This window comes from Haliotis rubra, unplaced genomic scaffold, assembly GCF_003918875.1.
Source record: "Haliotis rubra isolate DU_JTF1 unplaced genomic scaffold, ASM391887v1 Scf16, whole genome shotgun sequence".
Lineage (NCBI taxonomy): Eukaryota > Metazoa > Mollusca > Gastropoda > Lepetellida > Haliotidae > Haliotis > Haliotis rubra.
This window is the reverse complement of record NW_025765558.1, coordinates 2,719,293-2,740,772: the sequence shown is the minus strand read 5'-3', so window position 1 is coordinate 2,740,772 and position 21,480 is coordinate 2,719,293. Positions and strand designations below refer to the sequence as shown.

Sequence of the window (21,480 nt, the reverse complement as noted above, 5' to 3'; positions counted from 1 at the left end):
CATGTGCGAGGCCAGATCTGATATGTTAATTAATATTTTAGTATTGGCCTGTTTGTCTCATTTTGTAATTGTTTGAACTTGATCTAACCCATTTAAGCATATGACAAGTTTGTAATGCAATAAAATAAAAGTAATCGTGCAATACTCCAGGATGTTTGTTGTGGGTTGTCATACAAGTGAGTGCATGAGTTTTACGTCGCTTTTAGCAATAATCCAGCAATATCACGGCGGGGAGACTCCCAGAAATGGGCTTCACATATTGTGCCCATGTGGGGAATCAAACCTAGGTCTTCAGCATTAGCAATGAATGCTTTAATCACTAGTCTACTAGTCTACCCCACAACCCTCGATGTGATACAAGAATGGGCTAAGTGGAGAACTTCAACAATATTGATGATGACCGTGAATACACAAAGGAAAATATCTTCCATTCCAAAACCTTAGTACCATGCAACCATGATTTATGACTAGTTGATGACGTCAATTTGGGCATTACTTGATGAAATTGATCAGTTTTATTTCTTACAGAATAATACATGGACACAAATTTATTTAACGTGAATGCTCAGCTATTATTAAACACATAATATCACAAGTTTTCATGAAAAGAACTTCTGGAGTGGTATTTAAACATTAATGGACAGAATTGCCAAGAATAAAAATATGACTTATCATAGCAACTGTATCAATGTAAATAATGGACATTTGTACATTCCCGACCTATGCAGTGAACTAAATAGAAATGTGTCAAGGGATGTTTTACACATTTATTACATGATCAGCGTACAAATGCAAACAAATTATTTCTGCAGGTGGTAGATAAATAATGAAGTTTTTTTTCAAATCAGAACAGATAACACTTGTTATTCCCTTCCTGTCCAGAAATTACCTCCTACTTTCATATACTCGGTATACTGAACAAAAAAAGTTATGAATCATGAATATTTGGGTGAAAGTTTTAGAACTGAGGACAACAATTTAATATTCCACATTAAACAATATTTCATGATCCTTAACCTTTTCGTTTCAGTACAGATATAAACAAGTCCTCATGATATATATTTAATATATATCGATAACACACCTTGCAGACTGTATCCATTCCACAACTGGTGATAGGCCGGACATTCAAGATCTGCTTGTGGCACAGGGAGGTAACTCTAGCTTGAGTGTCTGTAGCACGTAATATTTATCTTTCCACAGGTATGTACAAGTTCACAAATTAATCACAGCTCACATCACTTCCATAGCTTCGTTGTACTGCTTCCTCGTAGTCTAAAACAGACAGGCAATACAGAAAATAACAAACTCATCTTGATCAACGAAAACGGCAGATATGATTTGACAAAGTTGGCAAAATGTGTAATTTTACTCCATTCACAAGTCAAGGACTGACTGACTGACTGAGTTTGGTTTTACGCCACTTTTAGCAATATTCCAGCAACATCACGGCGGGGGACACCAGAAATGGGCTTAACACATTGTACCCATGTGGGGATTCGAACCCGGGCTTTCGGTGTGACGAGCAAACGTTATAACCATTAGGCTACCCCACCGCCCCACACAAGTCAAGGATGATAGAAAGCATGTAATATATTGTGGTACAAATGGATTATTATTGGAAATACAATATGAAGTGAATCTTGACAAATCCAACATGGACAAGTGTTGCCCTACCCTTTACTCTTGGATGTCTTCTTTGGTTTGTCTGACTGGGAGAGGGAGCTGTCGGTGACCATCTGGTCGTCCAGGTCCGACTGCTGTGTGCTCTTCAGTGTCTTCTTGATGTTGGCCACCTGTCACAGAAATGTCAGTGAAATCGGGTTTAACATTGTGTTCAAGATTATTGAACTTATACAGTGATTTGCTTGGTTGCGATGAATCCACTACTAGGTGAATATGATACATATAAGGAATATTTGGTAACTACCGGTATTACAAATACTGGGAAATGAATGCAAATATCTTTTCATTATTTGGGTAATGAATACATTAATAAGTCTGTAGTTGATATGTTCAGACCATGTTGACTGTGTTACTTTGTCACAACAATGGCCAATGACCTACTATCAAATTAAATGTGGAAGTGTTGAATATATTCCATTTTGCATTTCTCATTTTGATAAATAACACCCAAATTCAAGTAAAAACTCTTCTTTTAAAATCAATTCAGGGGTACTCGATTCTAGTGAGCGCAAATAACAAATTGAATCCATGAAGTTTGATTCACCGAAAACGTAACAACCCTAACATGTACACATGGATGTGTGTATGTATGTTTATGTAGCTACTTGGGCTGTTTCAGACAAAGGCTGGTTTAATAGGCTAGCCCACTGCAATACAAAATTTTACATGGACACCCTACTCAGACATAGTGTACTGTCTCTAAGCTGAACAGACCTTGTTTTATCCCATTCTCAATGAGCACCAGTCGAGGTAACAACAAGTACCATATTTTAACATCTTCTGATATGATGTTTAAGGGGACCAAACCACCAGCCATCTGCTCCCCCATAATGGCTGACTTCTCTAAACTGATAACAATGACCCTCTGAACTGTGACAAGGGAAGTAACTCTTCTTCCAATTAATGAATGGATTGAGTATGACTTGGTACAGGACAGGATGTGACTGACTGACTGACTGACTGCGTTTGGTTTTACGCCACTTTTAGCAATATTCCAGCAACATCACGGCGGGGGACACCAGAAATGGGCTTCACACATTGTACCCATGTGGGGATTTGAACCCGGGTCTTCGGCGTGACGAGCCAACGCTTTAACCATTAGACTACCCCACCGCCCGACAGGACGTGAAGAAATGCCTCTTCCTCACCTCTGTTTCAATCTCTGCCTTGATCTTGTTGTTCTTCTCCTTGTTGGCGTTGGCCTTGGAGATCTGGTCTTCTATACCCTTCAGAACTGTCTCGCAGCCATTGCACCTAGAACACACTCCACATGTAAGGAAACATGGTTTCATCTTAGTATGTTGTTTTACGCAATACAGCAATATTCAAGCCACATGAAATAAGAGACCAATTAAAGACACAACATAACTCCTGTCCTTCTAAAACAAATCTTAATTATGCAAAATGTTAAATTCATATTAATACCCCAGACATATATTTTTATAACTCTGGCAATTATGTTTGTTTGTTGTTTAATGCCGCACTCAGCAACACTCCAGCTATATGGTGGCAGTCTGTAAATAATCAAGTCTGGTCCAGACAATCCAGTGATCAACAGGATGAGCATCAATCTACACAGTTGGAATACCATTACATGTGTCAACCAAGTCAGCAACCCAGACCACCCGATCCTGTTAGTCGCCTTTTACAACAAGCATGGGTTGCTGAAGACCAATTCTAACCCAGATTAATATGATGAACAACCTGACTCAAAACCACAAATCTGATATAATAGGAATGCAAAACATCTAAAAACACTTAGGCAGAATCACCAAGTTCAAAGTGGTACAGTACAGAATAGATATACATGAAATACAAACCAATCTTGCAGGACGGTGATGATTTCTGGGACTGCATCAGAGCGGATGTCTCGACCGATGGCGTAGTCCACTTCCAACTGTTGATTCCTTTGGTCCAGCTTGCCATGGATGATGTCAGCATAGATAACCTCAATGATCAGATCCTGGATAACACATAGAAGCTGCTTCATATGGGAAATATAACTGTACACAGGTCAGCAAACTCCCAAAAGTATGCCAACTTTTGTTTCATATCAAATGTTGTTGCTTAGTTCCTCTTACAATCTGTCAAATGCCGATACTATTATATTGGTTATTATTAGCAATCAACATATGTTTGACTTAAAAAAAAATAAAATAAAAAACAATACAATGTTGGGAAAATGTGGGAGAGAACCAGTGTGCGAAAAAAACACTGGCCCGCTAGTCCGTTGCTAGTAAAAAGCCAATCAGGCCAGTAAATCTGCAGTCACTGGCCCGAATGGTTGATGAAATTTCTTGGGGTGATTTTGTAAATATATCACTCACTCCGACTTGTTAAGTTATAACACATTTTTATATCCATAACATTATGGCATGATAAAAATGTCCATCATATTAGCAGCTTAATGATGAAATCCGTGTCATGCCGACAATAATGTAACTTTCTGAGTATAATTGATATTTTATACTTATCCTGACTCATGTATTATTGCTTGTCTCCTTCCTTTCCCGAACATTAGTGGAACACTTGTATCTCCTTTTTGAAGCTCCATTCAAAAAAGCAGACGTAAAATCACTACTCACCACGAGTTGTCTCCCTCTCCGTTTTAGCGGAAATACGGCGCCACCCGTCTTCCCACTCTTCACTCTCTCCGAATTGCAAGCCCGACACTTAGATTTGCTGGGAAATCCAAAGTGCCTAGCGGGGAGGTTGGGAGGGCTTACCTCAAGAGTCAGGATAAGTATAAAATATCAATTTTACTCAGAAAATTACATATTTTTCCTTATCCTGACTCATGTATTATTGCTTGTAGAATCCAACGGATTTGGTGGTGGGTCAAGCCACTTCTGGATTCCAATTTGGTGATTTACGTCTTGCATACCCCCTATGGGAACTTCCTGGTAGCACTTCAATTTACTGCTATGCTCTGCTGCTGCTGTAACCCTTACTTCCAGCTTTCTCTGATGGGGGGACCACAATTGTTAACTTTTGGTCCTTGCTTCTGTTAACATTATATGTGGATTTTAACAACTCCATCGCTTGATGCATGCATCAAGTGGAGAAGCGACCCTTCTTATGTACGAGTAAGTCCTTACAAGTACTTGGTCTTATCACTCATGCTAGTCTGTCTTAGACGTGCATATGGACTCTAAAGCTGTAACTCTCCTGAGTGTTGGCTTTTGCAAGTCATGTGATAAAAGGGCGAGACTCTGTCTCAGCGCCTCCGTGGAACTGTCAGTTGTTGTGCTACAACAAGGGGGCCGAAATGGTGAATGCCGGAGACGTCTTCAGTGGCGATGTCTCTCAGGTAGTGGTTGGCAAACACCATGTCCGATTTCCAGAAGCAGCCCTCCATTATCGTCGTGATAGAGCAATTCCCATGTAGAGCGAGTGTTGACGCCAGAGCTCTAATTTCATGTGGATTGGAGGCTCGTGTAGGGATCAAGTCCTGCTGCTTTGCAGGCCCGTAGAATGACAGTTCTCATCCATATTGATATCGTAGTGCAGAGATCTCTGTCTGTGTCTCTGCCGATATAGGGATGAAAAGACGCTTGAATTTTCGTCTCCTGGTCCTAGACCTTTGTAGGCAGACTTTTAATGCTCTTACTGGGCACAAGGATAGGTCCTGTGTATCCTGTGGCCCAAGGACTGAGGATAATGCTGGGATGTGGAATTGTCTGTCCGGTTGACCTGGCAGTTGATTCTTTGCTATAAAGTCCCATCTCAGTCCCATATGTACGATGTTTCGATTTTCATCAAATCGTGTCCTTTCAAAGCATGTATTTCCGACATCCTTGCTGCTGTTGCTAAAGCCATCAGGAATAGAGTTTTCTGTGTCAAGAACTCAAAAGATGTCCTATCTAATGGTTCATAAGCGTCACTGGTGAGATGTCGTAGAACTATATTGAGGTCCCAAGCCGGAGCTTTAAATCTCTGTTGTTGGTCCTCCAGTTTAAAAGAGCGTAGTAAGGCCAGTAACTCTGGTACCTTAGTCAGTTTTACACTCGTCCTCATAGTGATAACTGAGCTCAATGCTGCTAGGTATGTTGAGAGTGTAGACCCTTTTAACCGCTTCGTTTGTCTTAGGTGACAAAGATAGTCCGCCACTTGAGGGTGTGTCGCTTTCATGGCTGTGAAGCCTGTTTTCAAGCGTGGGTCTCAGAAGCTTAAGCCACTTGTCGTCGTACAAGTTAGCGTGTTGATTTGCTTAAAGCTAAGCGTGACGCTTTAGCTGCCCTGGCGGAATATCCTCTCTTATTCAAGCACGCCTTGATACGGTCCATGCGTGTAGGAGGAACACCATGGGGTGGCCGTTTGCTTGCTTTGTGTGTGGATGTACTAGCAAGTTCGTCCACTCTGGTAGTTGCAGTTGAGGCGGTCCTAATTCTTGTATGAGAATGGGGAACCACATTCTCGCTGGCCAATAAGGCGCGATCAAAATCAGTTGCAGGTTCCTCGTCTGCATGATATTCTGCAACACTTTTCGTATTAGAGCTGGTGGCGGGGAACTTCGTAGCGTTTAGTCCTTCCCAAGAGATGCTTAGAGCATCTGTTGCCCATGCTCGTGGATCTGGTATTGGAGAGACGAATGTTACCAGTTGATTGTTGAATCTTGTGGCAAACAAGTCTATTAGTGGCCTCCTATCTCTTGTATGATCTGTTTGAAGATTTCTGGATGTAGCATCCATTCTGTTGGGGATGGCTGAGTTGGACGAGATAGTCGTCTGCTATCACATTCTTGGCTCCTGGAATGTGGCATGCCTTTATGTGGATGTTCAGATTGTCTGTTATGCTGAACAGATGAAAGCAAAGGTTCAGAAGGTTCGCCGACCTTGTTGATCCTTTTTGTTTATGTAGAACGCCACTGTGGAGTTGTCCGTGTGTACCGTTAGATGAGCATTTTTAGAATGCTGGTCCAGTGAAGTATGGCGTTTATCACTGCTTTCATTTCTAGCATGTTGATATGCAGATCTTTCTCTTGTAACGTCCATTTCCCAGCTGACACTTCGTTGTTGAGGTGTGCTCCCTAACCTTGGAGAGATGCGTCCACATAGAGATGCGTTTTGCACTCCGGCTCTGCTAAGTAGGTGCCTCCGCATAAAATTCGATCTCTGAGTCCACCATAGTAGATATGGTTTTAGTCTGTCCGGGAGTCCGAAGGGGTCCGGATCGTCCAGATGTGCAATTACGAAGACCTGTAGTGGGCGTAATTGTAATCTCCCTCTGCGCGTCATATCCTGTGCTGACGTGAGGAGACCCTGCCACTGTCGGAGTGGCCACGGAGAGAGTAGAGCTTGCGATACCATCTTTGTATCTTTAGCCAACGGTCCTCTGGTACTGTTATGCGGTTTTCTGTTGTGTTGAGCCGAATTCCTAGGAACTGCAGGTCCTGTGTAGGCTCTAGATCCGACTTGAGGAGATTCACTAGCCACCCTAGTTGTGTGAGAAGCCTGATGGTGAAGTCTAGTTGTAGTCTGAGATGATATGGATCTTGATGAGCCTGAATCCCATCGTCTAGGTAGTACGCACTGCGTAGAACTCGATGATGTAGGTATGTGACTATGGGCTTCGTCACTCTTGTAAACAACCAGGGGGCCGATGATATTCCAAATGGCAGGACTTTCCATTGGTAGTGTCATCCGTCTAGTACGAATCTCAGGTACTTCCTTGATTCCGGACGTATAGGAATGTGCAGGTATGCGTCCTGTAAATCTATGCTGGCCATATGGTCCAACGGACAGACGAGATGTAGTAGTTGAGGCAGATGAATCAGTTTGAATTTTGCTGGTTTGCGTAGATAATCTCCGTTGAATGTCCTCATGTTGTAAGTTAGTCGGAACTTTTCTTTGGAGTTTTTCTTTGGTACGAGGAAAACTGGGGAGTAGAATCCTGGTGAGATCTGATCCTGATCTATCACCTCTATAGCGTCCTTCTCTAGTAGAGATGTGACCGCTTCTTGCAGCCTCTCTGTCTGATGGGTCGTAAAGTTTAACCCCTGAGGTACGTCTGTTAATGGAGGGGCTGCTTGTAGTTGTATATGATATCCTTCTCTTAGGGTGTTGGATACAACGTGGTCTTGAAGAATTCCCCAGTTCTCCCAGTAGCGTTGTAGACATCCACCCACTTGGGAAGGTTGAACAGGAACGGCTGGGGGTGGAAGACTCCAGTCGTTCCGAACCCGTCCTTCATCGTCTAAAGCCTCTGGCACCTCTGGGTGCCCTGCCTCGTCCGGATCGTCCTCTATAGTTACCGGATGGGCGACAAAAAGAATCCTTTCCTCCTTTGGAGGTCCCCATTTTGTTTTCTCTTGCTTTCTGGATGCCTGCAAATTTAGATTTGCCAGAGTAGGGTTGGGACGTCTGCCTGATGACACTGGCTAGGGTATCAATGGACTTTATCATCATGACTTCCCTGGATTCCTTTGTGACTTCCTTGGCAACCTCGTCAATCTCCCCTGCGAAGATGGATGTTGAAGACCATGGAGCTCTGTACAGAGTCTTAGTGAAGCGTTCACTCCAGTTACATGAAGACAGTAGACCTTGTCTTCTGGCAAGCGTCAATGCTGCTGATATGGATGATAAATGCTCTGACATAAATTGGTGGTCCTTTTTCTGCATTAGTAAGGCAGAATAAATCATCCGGTCTTCCTCTGCAGTTGAGTTCCTGAACTTGGAAATGAGCGTTTCATTAATTGCCCTGGATCTGTTAAGTCCGAAGAACATCCTTCTGGTCATAGTGTCCATCTGTGCCAGCTTTTTGTCATTAATCTTGTAAGATTTGGTCCGGGAGTCATTGATGATTTTATAGTTCTCATCTATTTCTTGTGCCTTCATAAAGGGGTCCATGTTATGCAGTGAGAACTTCTTTGCGTTGAACTGTGGGATATTTGGAGACTGGAACTTAGTTGCCTTCCTGAAGGCTGCGTCCAGGTCCTCTGGTACGTCCGAGACCGGGTCAATTGGAGGTAGAGTGATAGTGTCCACATCATCATCCTTCATTAGGTACGTGAATGCCTCATTCTCTTCTTTAGAGGGTGACGCTAGGTCCAGTCCATTAGCCATCCCATATTTTATCTCTGAGTCCGAAAAAATGATTCCGCCATCGTCCTCTGTATCATGTCCACTTGTATATGATCGTTGAATATCCTTCGTGCATGGAGATCTGCGTGGCGATCTGTGTGGAGATGAGTACGTTGAACTACGTCTAGTTCTAAGAGGAGATCTGTATGGCGACCTGCGTGGAGGTGAGTGTCTTCCTGTCCGGGATTGTCTTCACGAAGGCAATACATCTCTATGTGGTGAATCGCGTGACGACCTGCGAGGCGTTGTTGACGTCCTTGATGATAATTCAGAAGACCTTCGCGCAGGTGAGAGGTTTTGTTGAGGGTCTGAATCCCGAGACGTCTCTCTGAACCTTCTAGGAGGTGTAGGTTTCTTCCTCTGTGAAGTGGGTAGCCTGCGTGAAGGTTCTTCATTAGCCTCATCATCTGATGACGATCTATTCTGGTCTGAAGAACGTGCCCTCCTTCGCGCAGGTTTGCTGACGTCCTGCAGGGTAGGTCTGCTCTTAGTCCTAGAGCTAGATCCTCTGGTAGGCCTCTCAGATGTATCATCAGTGTGGGGTCCTTCGTGCAGCACTGGTTCCTCTCTGAGGTTGACGACTTGGGCATGAGAGCCGCCTGGCTGTCTGTCCATCATGCGAGGTTCTTTCCTGCGCGAAGCGCTTCTCCATCATTTCCATCATCTGCTGAGAGAACTGCTGCATGAAGGCCCCGGGGTTGAATGTCTGCGACGACTGTAGTGATGTCGCATCTGAGAGGGTAGCGATATGGTCCAGGGATCGCTGTGCCTCATGGATCTCTGCTGTCAGTGTTGAAGGTAACTCAGACTGCGTAGAGAGGGTTGCTGACATTACCGTTGCTGAGGCCTGCGTCTTCTTCTTATGCAGTATCTCTCGGATGAGTATCAGCGGCTATATCATATAAGCCTCTCTCTTCCATCGGGACGATCTCAGCAGAAAAAGTCCTCGTAGTCTGTGAAGAGCTCCCAGTAGATCTGGTTGAAGCCTTAGAGGTGTAAGGCTTCTTCTGCGACGAAGATGGCCTCTTCTTCTTCATATGGGTTGAGGAGTTGTCCGACGTAGAAGATCTTTTCTTCGACGTAATGGCGGACCTCATCCCACGCCCATCTTCTGAAAACGCCTCCGGCAGGTCACTGGATGGAAGTATGTCGTCTGACAACGATAGACAGCTCTTTAGGGACTCAGCTGGTTTAGCCATGACTTGCAACAGTCGTCTGGATTTATCCTTAGCACATCTAAGTACAGAGAAATAATAATTATTCAATTCAATTTTTGTTAATTGCTGACATAATTTACAGCGAGAGCTGGAAGTACATATTGTTGTGCAACTGGGGCACAATCAATGCGGGTCTGCAGCAGAGAACCTAAACCTACAACGAAAACAGGTTTTCATGAAATGTAAACAACTGAACAATCACGTGAAACCGTGAATAAACAGTCAAATTTGCTAATAAATTTCAAACCATATTGTAGAAGGATACTCCCTGAAACCTTATAAAGGTAACTTATAGGGTAATAACTAAGTTAGCAAAGGATATAGTGCCGTGTTGGAGACACAGGTGCTCTCCCAACCGTCCACTAGGGCGAAGAAGGAGAGAGTGAAGAGTGGGAAGACGGGTGGCGCCGTTTTCCCGCCAAAACGGAGAGGGAGACAACTCGTGGTGAGTAGTGATTTTACGTCTGCTTTTTTTAAGGGAGCTTCAAAAAGGAGATACAAGTGTTCCACTAATGTTCGGGAAAGGAAGGAGACAAGCAATAATACATGAGTCAGGATAAGAAAAATTTATTATTCTCATCCAGGGTTCGAAATAACCCATATATTAGTGTGCCATGGCATGGTAAATATTGAAATGGCACGGGAAAAAATGTTCTCGGAGCCCTTATGGCACGCCTAATATTTTAGAGACATAACTCACTTTTAGTCATTTAATCCCCAAAACAAAACATGTACATAAATGACAAACAAGCAAAAACATTTATTTGACTGGAACTATGATGGATGATGTAAGGAAATCTGGTTGTTTTTCCATTTAGAATGTTGGGAGTACTGATAGTTTGGTTACTGAAGAGGAAATTTTGTAAGTTAGATATATTGAACAGGTGAACCTGTCACAAAATTCTTAGCTATTAAAGGGGCTGGGAAAGCAGAACAAATGAAGCTTAAGAAAGCCATCTTAAACAGAAGACATATCAGTGGTAACAGAAAACAGGTTACATCTGTCTTTTACTAACAATAAATTTCAAGTGATCATCATCATTGCTACCGTCACTTATTCTAAAAACGTGGGCAAACTTGATTTCTTAAAGGCACATCTATTGGTCTGGTGCCCTAAGGCACACTTAGAAAAAAAAAAGTATTTCTATCCCTGTCATCTATTTTTGTAATCTTATCTTAGTTTCTACATTCAAATTTCGGGCTAGTGAATGATCTCGCGGGCTAGTAACTTTCAGGCATAGCTAGCCAGACTGGCTAGCAAAATTTGGGAACTATTTTGCACACTGGAGAGAACAGACGGATTCTACTTCTCGTCAACAATTCAAACTTAACACACTGGTTTCAGAACTGTTCTAGCAGTAGCAATGTTCATAGACACAAACTTATGCAGTTAGTTAGTTGCCATCACATTCAAATTTCAAATCTTCATTCTTCAGTCTGAGACTTCAGCCACTAGCCTGAAGCCCAAGTCAAGTAACATTCTGTTTGAGACCAGCTAAAATTGATAACAATACAATTACTAAAATTGACGTCTTCACCCAAGTTTTGGGTAGAATGTGGAAAATACTTTGGCACAGACTGATTCCATAATTTACAGTGGGAAAGGTCATTGGTCAGTCATTCAACCAAATTCCCAAGTGCGCGAGCGAGTATGGTTTTACGTTGCTTTTCACATAATCCAGCAACATCAAAGTGGGGGACACCAGAAATGGGCTTCACACATTTACCAATGTTGGGATGTGAACTCGGCTCTTCGGTGTGACAAGTAATTGCTTTAACCACTGTGCTAACCAACTGCTCCTGATCAGTTAAATCACCTCCTATGACCAGCATTGGTTGTTGGAAACCAGTGAGTGAGTGAGTTTAGTTTTACTTCACACTCAGTAATATTCCAGCTATATGGTGGCAGTCTGTAAATAATCAAATCTGGACCAGACAATCCAGTGATCAACAGCAGGACCATCGATCTGCGAAATTGGGAACTGATGACATGTGTCAACTAAGTCAGTGAGCCTGACCATCCAATCCCGTTAGTCGCCTCTTACAACAAGCATGGGTTACTGAAGATCAATATTCTAACCTGGATCTTCACAGGTCTATGAGGGTTATGACCACCACATATGTTGTTAATGCTATCTTGATGTATCAGGGGCGGTGGGGTAGCCTGATGGTTAAAGCGTTCGCTCGTCACGCCGAAGACCCGGGTTCGATTCCCCACATAGGTACAATGTGTGAAGCTCATTTCTGGTGTCCCCCGCCATGATATTGCTGGAATATTGCTAAAAGCGGCGTAAAACCAAACTCACTCACTCACCTGATGTATCAACACACTAGACTTACCTCAAGTTGTCGGACATTTTGCATTTCTAACTCTTCTAACAGCACTGAGTAGGGAATGCACTGCAAGGAAAAAGGATCAACCGTGATTCAGTGTACTGCCGTTTGACTAACTGACTGGGATGAACGCTCAGTGTGACACAGGACGTAAACTACTCAAAACAAGATAAGCAATCCCTGATTTTCAAAAGACTTTAGTAAATCTGTCATGCAAAGGGGAGACAAGCATGGTAAGCTTGAGAGCATCTTTGTCCCAGATTCACAGTATCTGTATCTGTCGTGTAAGCTCCCATTTCTTATTAGTATTAATTTAACACTAAATACTAAACAAGAAGTCAAGTGACAGTATTCTGCTGGCAGACTCAGTCCCAGGCTGTAATTAACATGCGGAGATTCACAACAGCTGATAAAGTCATCCAGATCAACCGTCTTGTACAAATATCCCTTTGTATAACTAGCAGCTAATCTAGTGAGGTGAGGTGAAATTGGGTTTAACGTCGTGCGTGAGAATATTTCACTCATATGACGACGTGCATGCGTGTGTGTGTGTGTGTATATGCGGCTGTCGGGGATCGAACCCGCGACCTGCCGCTCTCCGGGTGGACGCTGTAACCACTACACCACGGAGGTGGTCCGCTAATCTAGTGACCATGTACATGTGCAGTGATACATCCTTAAAGATCACATATACTCTAGGGGGGTACAAATACATATTAAATCATCGTTATAAATGAAACCCTGTCATTAAAACTACTCATTTCTATCTTTAATTAACTTAAATCGACATTTATGACAACAGTGCACAATCATCTACATTTCTCACCCGCCGCGAAATTTCAACCAATCAGAGCAACTTGTTTTCTAGACCATGTGACGCCATGTGAGGAATAGATATGAGGGGCCTCGCGATGCAGAATTCATGTACATTTCAGGGGGTAAATGATCTTGTTTACAGGTTTGTATAAACCTGAAATCGTGACAACTGTTGTGAAAAATGAAAGCTATATGTTCTCACAATCTACTGTCATTTAATTTTGTCTCCTGCTTTGCCTAATTTCCAAGTTGGACATTATGCAATTAGTTGCCAGGTGTGCTATCTTGGGTGACCAATGAGACTATACACCAATGTGAAATACCTGAAACGATATATCACTTTTTCGTATATTAGACTGTTAAAAGACATATATCTTGGAACAGCAGATGAATGGCATATAACTCGTTTTTGTGGATATTGATGGATACATTCCTCGAACAAGGTAATAGCCTGACATTGTTCCTATAACTTTCATCCTTTTTCATTTTAATATTTGCATTTTGTTTTTATTCATATGTAGCATTCAACAGAATCATTGTTTTCGCCGTGAAGTGTAATGAGACAGACAACATACACTAGGGCGTGTGTGCGAATTATGGTTCTCATTGGCAAACAATAAAATGTCTAGATATTACAGTCCTGTTATAAATTCACTATAAGTATCAGCAGATCACCTGCTTTTTATTAAGTTTCAAAATGCATACAAGTATGATAATAAACTAATTAGGATTATAAGACCAAATATAAAGACGCATTGACTGATCTAGTATCTACATACTGGTGAGTGGAAGAAATCGCTATGTCTGAGTTGTGTCCAAAATCCTTTGGGTAATGAATGTAGCACAAATTTATCGTGCAGTATAATCTCATTAATTCTAACAGTTTAGACAATATACATATTTTACAACAACTAGTCAGTAGTTTTGATTCTTTAACTTCCGTGGAAGCGATCTGAACATAAGTAAGATATTGTTTCAGGCTTCCACAACACTGGCTTCTTTAACTTCCGCACTCACAAACATAACCCATTTAGCACAAACATAACCCATTTAGCATGAACTGCGGGGTCCTGTGGAAATCTGTGCATGGTGACACCATCGCCCGATCCCTTGGAGCAACTGGCGACAACAACGAACGATTCGGCATGTCTTTGTTGATGTCAAGAAATCATCAAAATGACGAAGCTTGCTACACACTTTATATACAACTAACTGAAAATCGTTCCTCATATGACGTCACTGCAGTGCTCTGGCGACAGAGTTACGTAACCTGTCTGTGGTTTTGTTGGCGGTCGAGAGTGAAGCAGGCGACTTTTTGGCAACTTTTAATCGCTCGGTATTAATTAACCACAAGTTTTTAAGAATGAATTTGGTGTTCCCATAAGACTAACCACAAATCTTTCATATGTAATGGTTAAAAGAGTAACAAAAAACAAAGTTTATTTGTTCTTTAACATAGCGCTGGTAACTTACTTTGGATTTTGTAGCTAATGAAACAATTGTTAAATGTCTCAGTTTCGTTAACTGTCCCGCCGTCAACTCTGGGAGTTTTGCAACATTGGCTGAAACAAAGCAGGGTAAACATTATTTTGTGTAAAATAGGACACTCAACAACAAGGAACTGATAAATGCCCACAACAATAATTCTTGAAACTTCATGTAAAACACTAACACTACGGCTTAACACAACAGACAATAAGTCTCTCATTATTCTTAATGAGGATCTAAACTGAATGAGTGAGTGAGTTTAGTTTTATGCCGCACTCAGCAATATTCCAGCTATATTGCTGAGGCCTGTAAATAATCGAGTCTGGACCAGACAATCCAGTGATCAACAGCATGAGCATCGATCTGCACTATTGCGAACCGATGACATGTGTCAACCAAGCCAGCGAGCCTGACCACCCTATCCCATTAGTCGCCTGGGTTACTGAAGGTTCATTCTAACCCGGACCTTCACGGGTAATCTAAACTGAAGACCCACTGGAACAGTGTACAATAAACTATGGTTATATTGAACTGAAAAGGACCACTATATATAAACCACAATCAAAATCTATCCAAACTTGGGTGTGCATATATGCAAATCAATAAAAAGGACAGTGCCTGAATACAAACCTTTGTATTCTCTATAAGTTCCATATGCAAATAGATTCAACACCTGGAAATACGGAGCATGTGGCCCTGCGGACAGCTGGAAAAAAAGGAGACAGTACAATTATTTTTTAATAAATTGCAGTGGTTCCAATCTTTAATAACTAAATTGCTGTTTTTTGTGGTATTTGATTGGCAAAACAAGCACTTTTATGTATCCATTAACATATTCTTCAAGACGCCATGATTCACAAGAGGAAGTCCAAGATGTTGCAGGCCATAGGCATTTATCACTTTGGTGAAATCCTGGAGCATGGATTGGTGCTAATACAACATAAATAATGTAAATAATCAAGTCTGGGCCAGACAATCCAGTGAATGATTTTGTGAGCAATATCCATGCAGTAATATGACATGTGATCAACCCCATCACCTACTCTGACCACCCAATCCATGGTTCCTGGGGATCAATTCTAACCCAGAATTAGCAAGGAACCAATTCTGCATAGAAAATGTGCAGTAAATTAGACAGAATAAAACATTTCAATCAGGCTGACACCCATGATGATATGACTGTGGCACACAGGAACACTACTCTGCACCACTTCTACACAGCAAAGTACAGTCAAATCCCGATGAGTCGAATGCCGGTGTCTCGAATATTATGCATAACTCGAAGTACCTGTCGGTCCCGACCATTCCCTGTTATAGTTGTCATCATTTAATTTCCGGTTACACGAATTCGACTCATAAATACACACGATGACTCGAGAAGGAACTTTGGTCCCATGAGATTCAAACAACAGCAATCTTGTATACATAAGCCGAAGTCAGTCAATGAGAAGTTGATTGGTGTAGCAAACTGATCCAATTAACAAACCAGCGCGGCTCACACCTTTCCGCCATTGACGGGTGAGTTCAAAAGGCAGATTAGTGATTTTACGGAAATCACTGTCTGTGCTAATCAGACTGTAACTGATAAGGTGCCCCTATTAGTGATATGGAAATCATTAGATAAACAAATGCTTAGGCGGAGGAATTAGGACTGGATCATCTTCTTCTCTACCCTCATAGACATACCTATGTCTCAAATACATCGATAAGTCGAATTTATTACTTGGTCCCTAGCGATTCGACTCATCGGGATTTGACTGTACAACCTTAGACAGTAAGATATACAGCCAATGAACACCCTACCTCCTGTATGTTGGGCATGTCCAGCAATTCACCGAACACATACACTGACGGAGCATCTAGCACCTGGTTGACAAGGCTCACTGCTGCAGCACCTTTAGCCGTCTTGGCAAGAAGTACAAATTGTTCAAGGGGATTTGCTGTTGTCTTCTCGGTAGCCATGGTCAGTTGTGAGTAAATCTGAATGAAGTGCATTTATTGTCATTACCACAGCAGGAATGAAAGTAAACATCTGTGGAATCCATAAAATAAAATACTTCAACAAAACAGGTTGTTTATAAGAAGGGGCCTTTGAACATTTGTTGACTTTTATGCTTAGTTTTTAACCTAACACACATCCTTGTAATCTAGGATGACATAACGAAACAACAACCCAGTTTTCCTAGACAGTCAACAGTGCAAAAAAACATTAGTAAAAACCACATAGAAATAGAAAATTTACTTCTCTATACTGGACCAATCTTTTTATTGATTTATGGTAGAAACTGAAGAAGCTACACTCAATAAAACTGCAGGTAATTGTTAACTTCTGGAAAAGTAACCAATTTGGGCGCGGTGGGCGAGCTGGCTAAGGCGCCAGGCTAGTGATCCAGCGAGGTTGAGGTGTCGGGATCGAGCCCACCTGTGACCGGGTGTAAAAATCTTGGAGTCAACTTTGTGTGCAGACTCTTTCAGTGTTGTCACAACCCCTAGTGTACAGTACACAACCCTGTGCACTTAAAAGAACCCACGAATCCGTTGGTACATGACCAGATGGTGGCCACATGAATACGTGCAAACACCTAGTTGCGGGTACAGCAACGTGCAGTGAACTTGGACAAAATACTGTGACTATGTGTCCCAGTCCACCCAGCTGAGAATGGGTACCTCGTTAGGATGAGAAAGCCACAATAACTCGATGCGCCTAGTGGCTGCAAGAATTGTATACTCCCCAGGGAGTTGAGATTGATAATACGATGTGCCGTTGAGATTGACATCCACTGATCGGGGGAAAAAAATATCAGCGCCTTGAGCAAGTTGTTGCCTGGATATGTGTGCTATATAAGTATACTATAATAATAATAATTTAAATGGAATATATGCATGTTCAAATTACTATTACAAAATGTACAAACCCTTCATAACATTTTGTGAAGAGGTAAATTTATGTACACATCACTGTAAAATGATCATTCATCTTGCACCCAGACAGTTGGCTAATATCGTCAAAGGCAACACTCACTCACATAAGTTTTTGTTTATTTTAATGATTTATGATGCAACTAATTAAGCAACAATCCACATCATTAGGGTACAAGGGATTGAATTTCCTTGTGTTAAACTACCAAAGACATGGTTAATGCCAAGGACCAATAAACTGTCTTGTAAAGGCTGGAGAGATGTTTACATATCTGTTACACGGCTAGATCATGTGTTTTTTGTGTGAAAGATTGGCTTCCTCAGGGACAGTTTTTCAGCTATACAGGTGCTAAACAATGGATTACGTGTGAAGGACGTTGTACACAAAGTGCAGAGTGAAGCACGAGAGAGATGTTATGAGAACTGGAAGAAGATAGATTGCCTGACCAGTCGAGACGGCAAGGAAGGTAATAAACTTCGTCACTACAAAACTTTTAAGACGAACTATGGAGCGGAACGTAACATTACTGATAACATCCCACGAGGCCACAGATGAGCGATAGCCATGTTTAGATGCGGTGTTGCCCCCTTATTAATAGAAACTGGTTGCTATAGTAATATGCCTTTAAATGAGAGAGTGTGTTTCATGTGTTTTAACTGTTTGAATGTTGTTGAAAATGAAATGCATGTACTTTTATACTGTCCTTTATACCAGTCTTTTACAAAATGTTTGTTAGATAAGTGCATAGTTTTAAATGGTAATTTTATAAAGTTTACAGATATGGAAAAGTTATCATTTTAACAGCCAAGACCTGCTTTGATATTTCAAAGGAATGGCACATTCACCATTATCATTAGTTTAATATTTGTAAATTTTGCTTTATATTTTGTATATTTGTATATTTGTAAATAGTCTCTCATAATCCCATATGTGATGGCTCCTTTTATATACATATCTCAGTGGGTTAGCACTATAAAACCAGCTTAAGTCTGGGCTAGTACAAGCAGACGCACATACACATACACACGCATGCACGTCGTCATATGAGCGAAATATTCTCAAGCACGTTAAACCCAAATTCACCTCACCTCCTTTTATATACTAGTTTTCTTTTTACAATGTATAATGTATGCGGTGACACTTGTAATAAACAATCTGTCTGTCTGTCGTCTAAAATTTGCAAACCGCCTCCATCGTGGTGTAGTGGTTAGGAGCGTCCGCCGGAGAGCGGAAGGTCGCGGGTTCGATCCCGACCACGCCATACCAAAAGACGCTAAAATATGGTACTTTTTGGTCCCCTGCCTGGCTTTCGGCATTAATGGGTACAACAAGGACTGGTCGGCTCGAGTCAGTATAATGTGTCTGAGTGGGGTATTCATGCTTCACTGCGGCATGGTATCTCAGTGGGCTAGCACTATAAAACTAGCTTCAGTCTGGGCTAGTACAAGCAGCCGCACATACACATACACGCATATGCACGCCATTGAGCCCAAATATTCTCAAGCAACAACGATAAACCCAATTTCACCTCACCTGCACCTAAAATTTGCTTTCCATTACTGAGCTTAGTGAGTGAGTATGGTTTTAAGCAATATTCCAGCAATATCACAATGGTGAACACCAGAAATGGGCTTCACACATTGTACCTATATGGGGAATCAAACCCAGGTCTTCGTGTGATGAGCCAATGCTTTAACCACTAGGCTACCCACCGTCCCCCTTAGCTTAAAGAAAGAGTTGTTCACTGAATCAGAAGCATCGAACAATATTATCCTACAGGTAACCAGTCTAATTAAAGGGTGAGTGTACCTTGAAGTTAAACACTAGCCATAATTTAGTGAGATGAGACTGACATAGACTCTGGTAGTACTATTCTTTCCTGGGCACAATTTTAGTACCATGCAAGCAGGGGACTGAACTCATGCCTCTAGCATGAGTGAGTGAGCTTAGTTTTACACTGCTTTCAGCAGTATTCCAGCAATATCATGGTAGACACCAGAAATGGGCTTCACACATTGTGCTCACGTGGGATCAAACCCCGGGTCTTCAGTGTGACAAGTGATCACTGTAACCACTTGGCTACCACACTGCCCCCAACATGGACCTCAGCTAATTACTTATCTAACGCAGGGGTGGAAATAACCCATTGCCCGACGCCCGAGTCCAGTGTTTTTTTCTGTCGGGCTAGCATATTTGCATATCACACTGTACCAGTGTCCAGTTGACTTTCCAATGTTAGTTATGTTGTTTATTTAAAAAATCAACAAGAAAACGGCCGGTATAGTGGAAAAATTATCAGGGCAAGTGATTTTACATGTGCCACTGTACCGGAGTACACTAGCAATTTTAAAGTTATTTCCACCCCTGCTAACAGGTAACCCTATTTCACAAATAACCTCATGGATGGAAAATATGTGTTTGATAGGCAAGGGGTACCCAACATTGTGGAACATGAAGGGTTGGCGGAACTAAATGGCTTACTAAACTGTAATGTTGCACCTTTTAGCAGTATGACGTTTATCTCTTGCAAATAGTCTCATTGGGTATTTCCCTAATGCATAAAATGTAACATAAATGGACCAACAAACTGATATAGCTCCTTCTGATCCGGCGGTAGGTCGGGCGGTGAGTTTGACTGGAAAGGAAGGCCTAACCACAAGAGATCAGTGAAGGGAGAATCATAGCCCGGAACCCAATAAAGTCATCTTATCTACATCATTCCATTTTGTTTCACCGATTACAGTTTCTTTATCGTCCAACGTGACTGTTCCAGTGTGTTAAAGAAAGTTGTTGTTCGTCAAATATAAGCCCAAACTTGCATGTGTCATACATTTTTCACCGTTTTTGATAGAAGACAATTTACCTTCCTCTTGTTCCACAGACTATGAGTATTGTTCACTTAAATAAACAAATATCACGTTTGCAAAACATTACCCAACACTTACCAGGTTATAAAATATCTATTTTCTTCTACTTTCTGCTTCCAGGTATATAATGAGAGTTGCCTCCCTTGAAACGTGCGCCCTCTATGGGGCCAACAACTCCGCATTTATCATATTCAAAGCCCACGAGAAAATCAGACGGTCGGTGAATGGATGATTATCTTTAGCTAAGATCAAACATTTCATGCAAAACAACTTGTACATTATTTGCAACAACATTTCTTTTGCAACCTTTCTGTCTCTTAGCCGGATAAATTATCATATGTAAAAGGTGAAACCTAAAAAGGGAACGCCGTATTTTTTGTGCGATTGCAAGGTAATATATCGACATTGTAAAGACAATTACATATGATGAGCATACATTTAATACAATCTACATGATTTAATCAAATCTACATGATTAAAGCCATTTATTTCCAGATCTGTGCTGTGCTGGGCAGATAGATGAATGAGACAATTATAACCCCTTTCAGATTCTTGCTGATGATATGCGAGTCATAACATATTGAAAAACAAAATGACTGGAACTATTTGTGTTTTTACTGTCTAACTATTCTATTCACTCACAAAGTTACAGCAGATATACCGTTGCAGTTTGTAGTCTGTCAAGTATCAATACAGAATTCCTCCTTTATACTAAAATATTCACTCAGTATTGGTTGATGGTTTGCTTCAGTGTGCGAAATAGCCACTGGCCCGCTGGCCCCTGGCTAGTAAAAACTCCAGCAGGGCCAGTAAACCTCCACAGTCACTGGCCCGACTGGCTAGTGAATTTTCATGGGGTCATTTTGTGAATATATCACTCCGGCTAAAAGCCGCTTGTTAAGTTACAATACACTTTTAAATCATGCAAGATTGTGGCCTGATAAAAATGTTCATCATATTAGCAGCTTAATGATGAAACACATGTCACGCCGACAATATCTTATTCTCATCTATTTTTGTCATTTTTTGCTTAGTTTCTACAATCCAATTTCGGACTAGTGAATTATTTT

General features: G+C 41.6%; 1 protein-coding gene across 1 annotated transcript; it reads right to left on the bottom strand.

The window, feature by feature from the left end:
• Window positions 1–753: 753 nt before the first annotated feature.
• On the bottom strand, window positions 754–20,586 carry LOC124271399 (COP9 signalosome complex subunit 7b-like). The gene is made up of 9 exons (XM_046706541.1): window positions 20,489–20,586; window positions 16,427–16,603; window positions 15,254–15,329; window positions 14,609–14,697; window positions 12,326–12,385; window positions 3,507–3,649; window positions 2,835–2,940; window positions 1,678–1,796; window positions 754–1,275 (listed from the first exon to the last, which is right to left on the bottom strand). Exons 2-9 carry the CDS (start codon window positions 16,583–16,585, stop codon window positions 1,239–1,241), a joined length of 789 nt encoding a protein of 262 aa, XP_046562497.1. The 5' UTR covers window positions 16,586–16,603; window positions 20,489–20,586; the 3' UTR covers window positions 754–1,238.
• Window positions 20,587–21,480: the final 894 nt, after the last annotated feature.

Coding starts and splice junctions, on each gene's coding strand:
- LOC124271399 (XM_046706541.1), bottom strand. CDS start 16,585: ATGGCTACCGAGAAGACAACAGCAAATCCCCTTGAACAATTTGTACTT. Junction 3,650..12,325: donor AAAATGTCCGACAACTTGAG/GTAAGTCTAGTG, acceptor TGTGTTATCCAG/GATCTGATCATTGAGGTTAT. Junction 1,797..2,834: donor AGGCAGAGATTGAAACAGAG/GTGAGGAAGAGG, acceptor TTTCTGTGACAG/GTGGCCAACATCAAGAAGAC.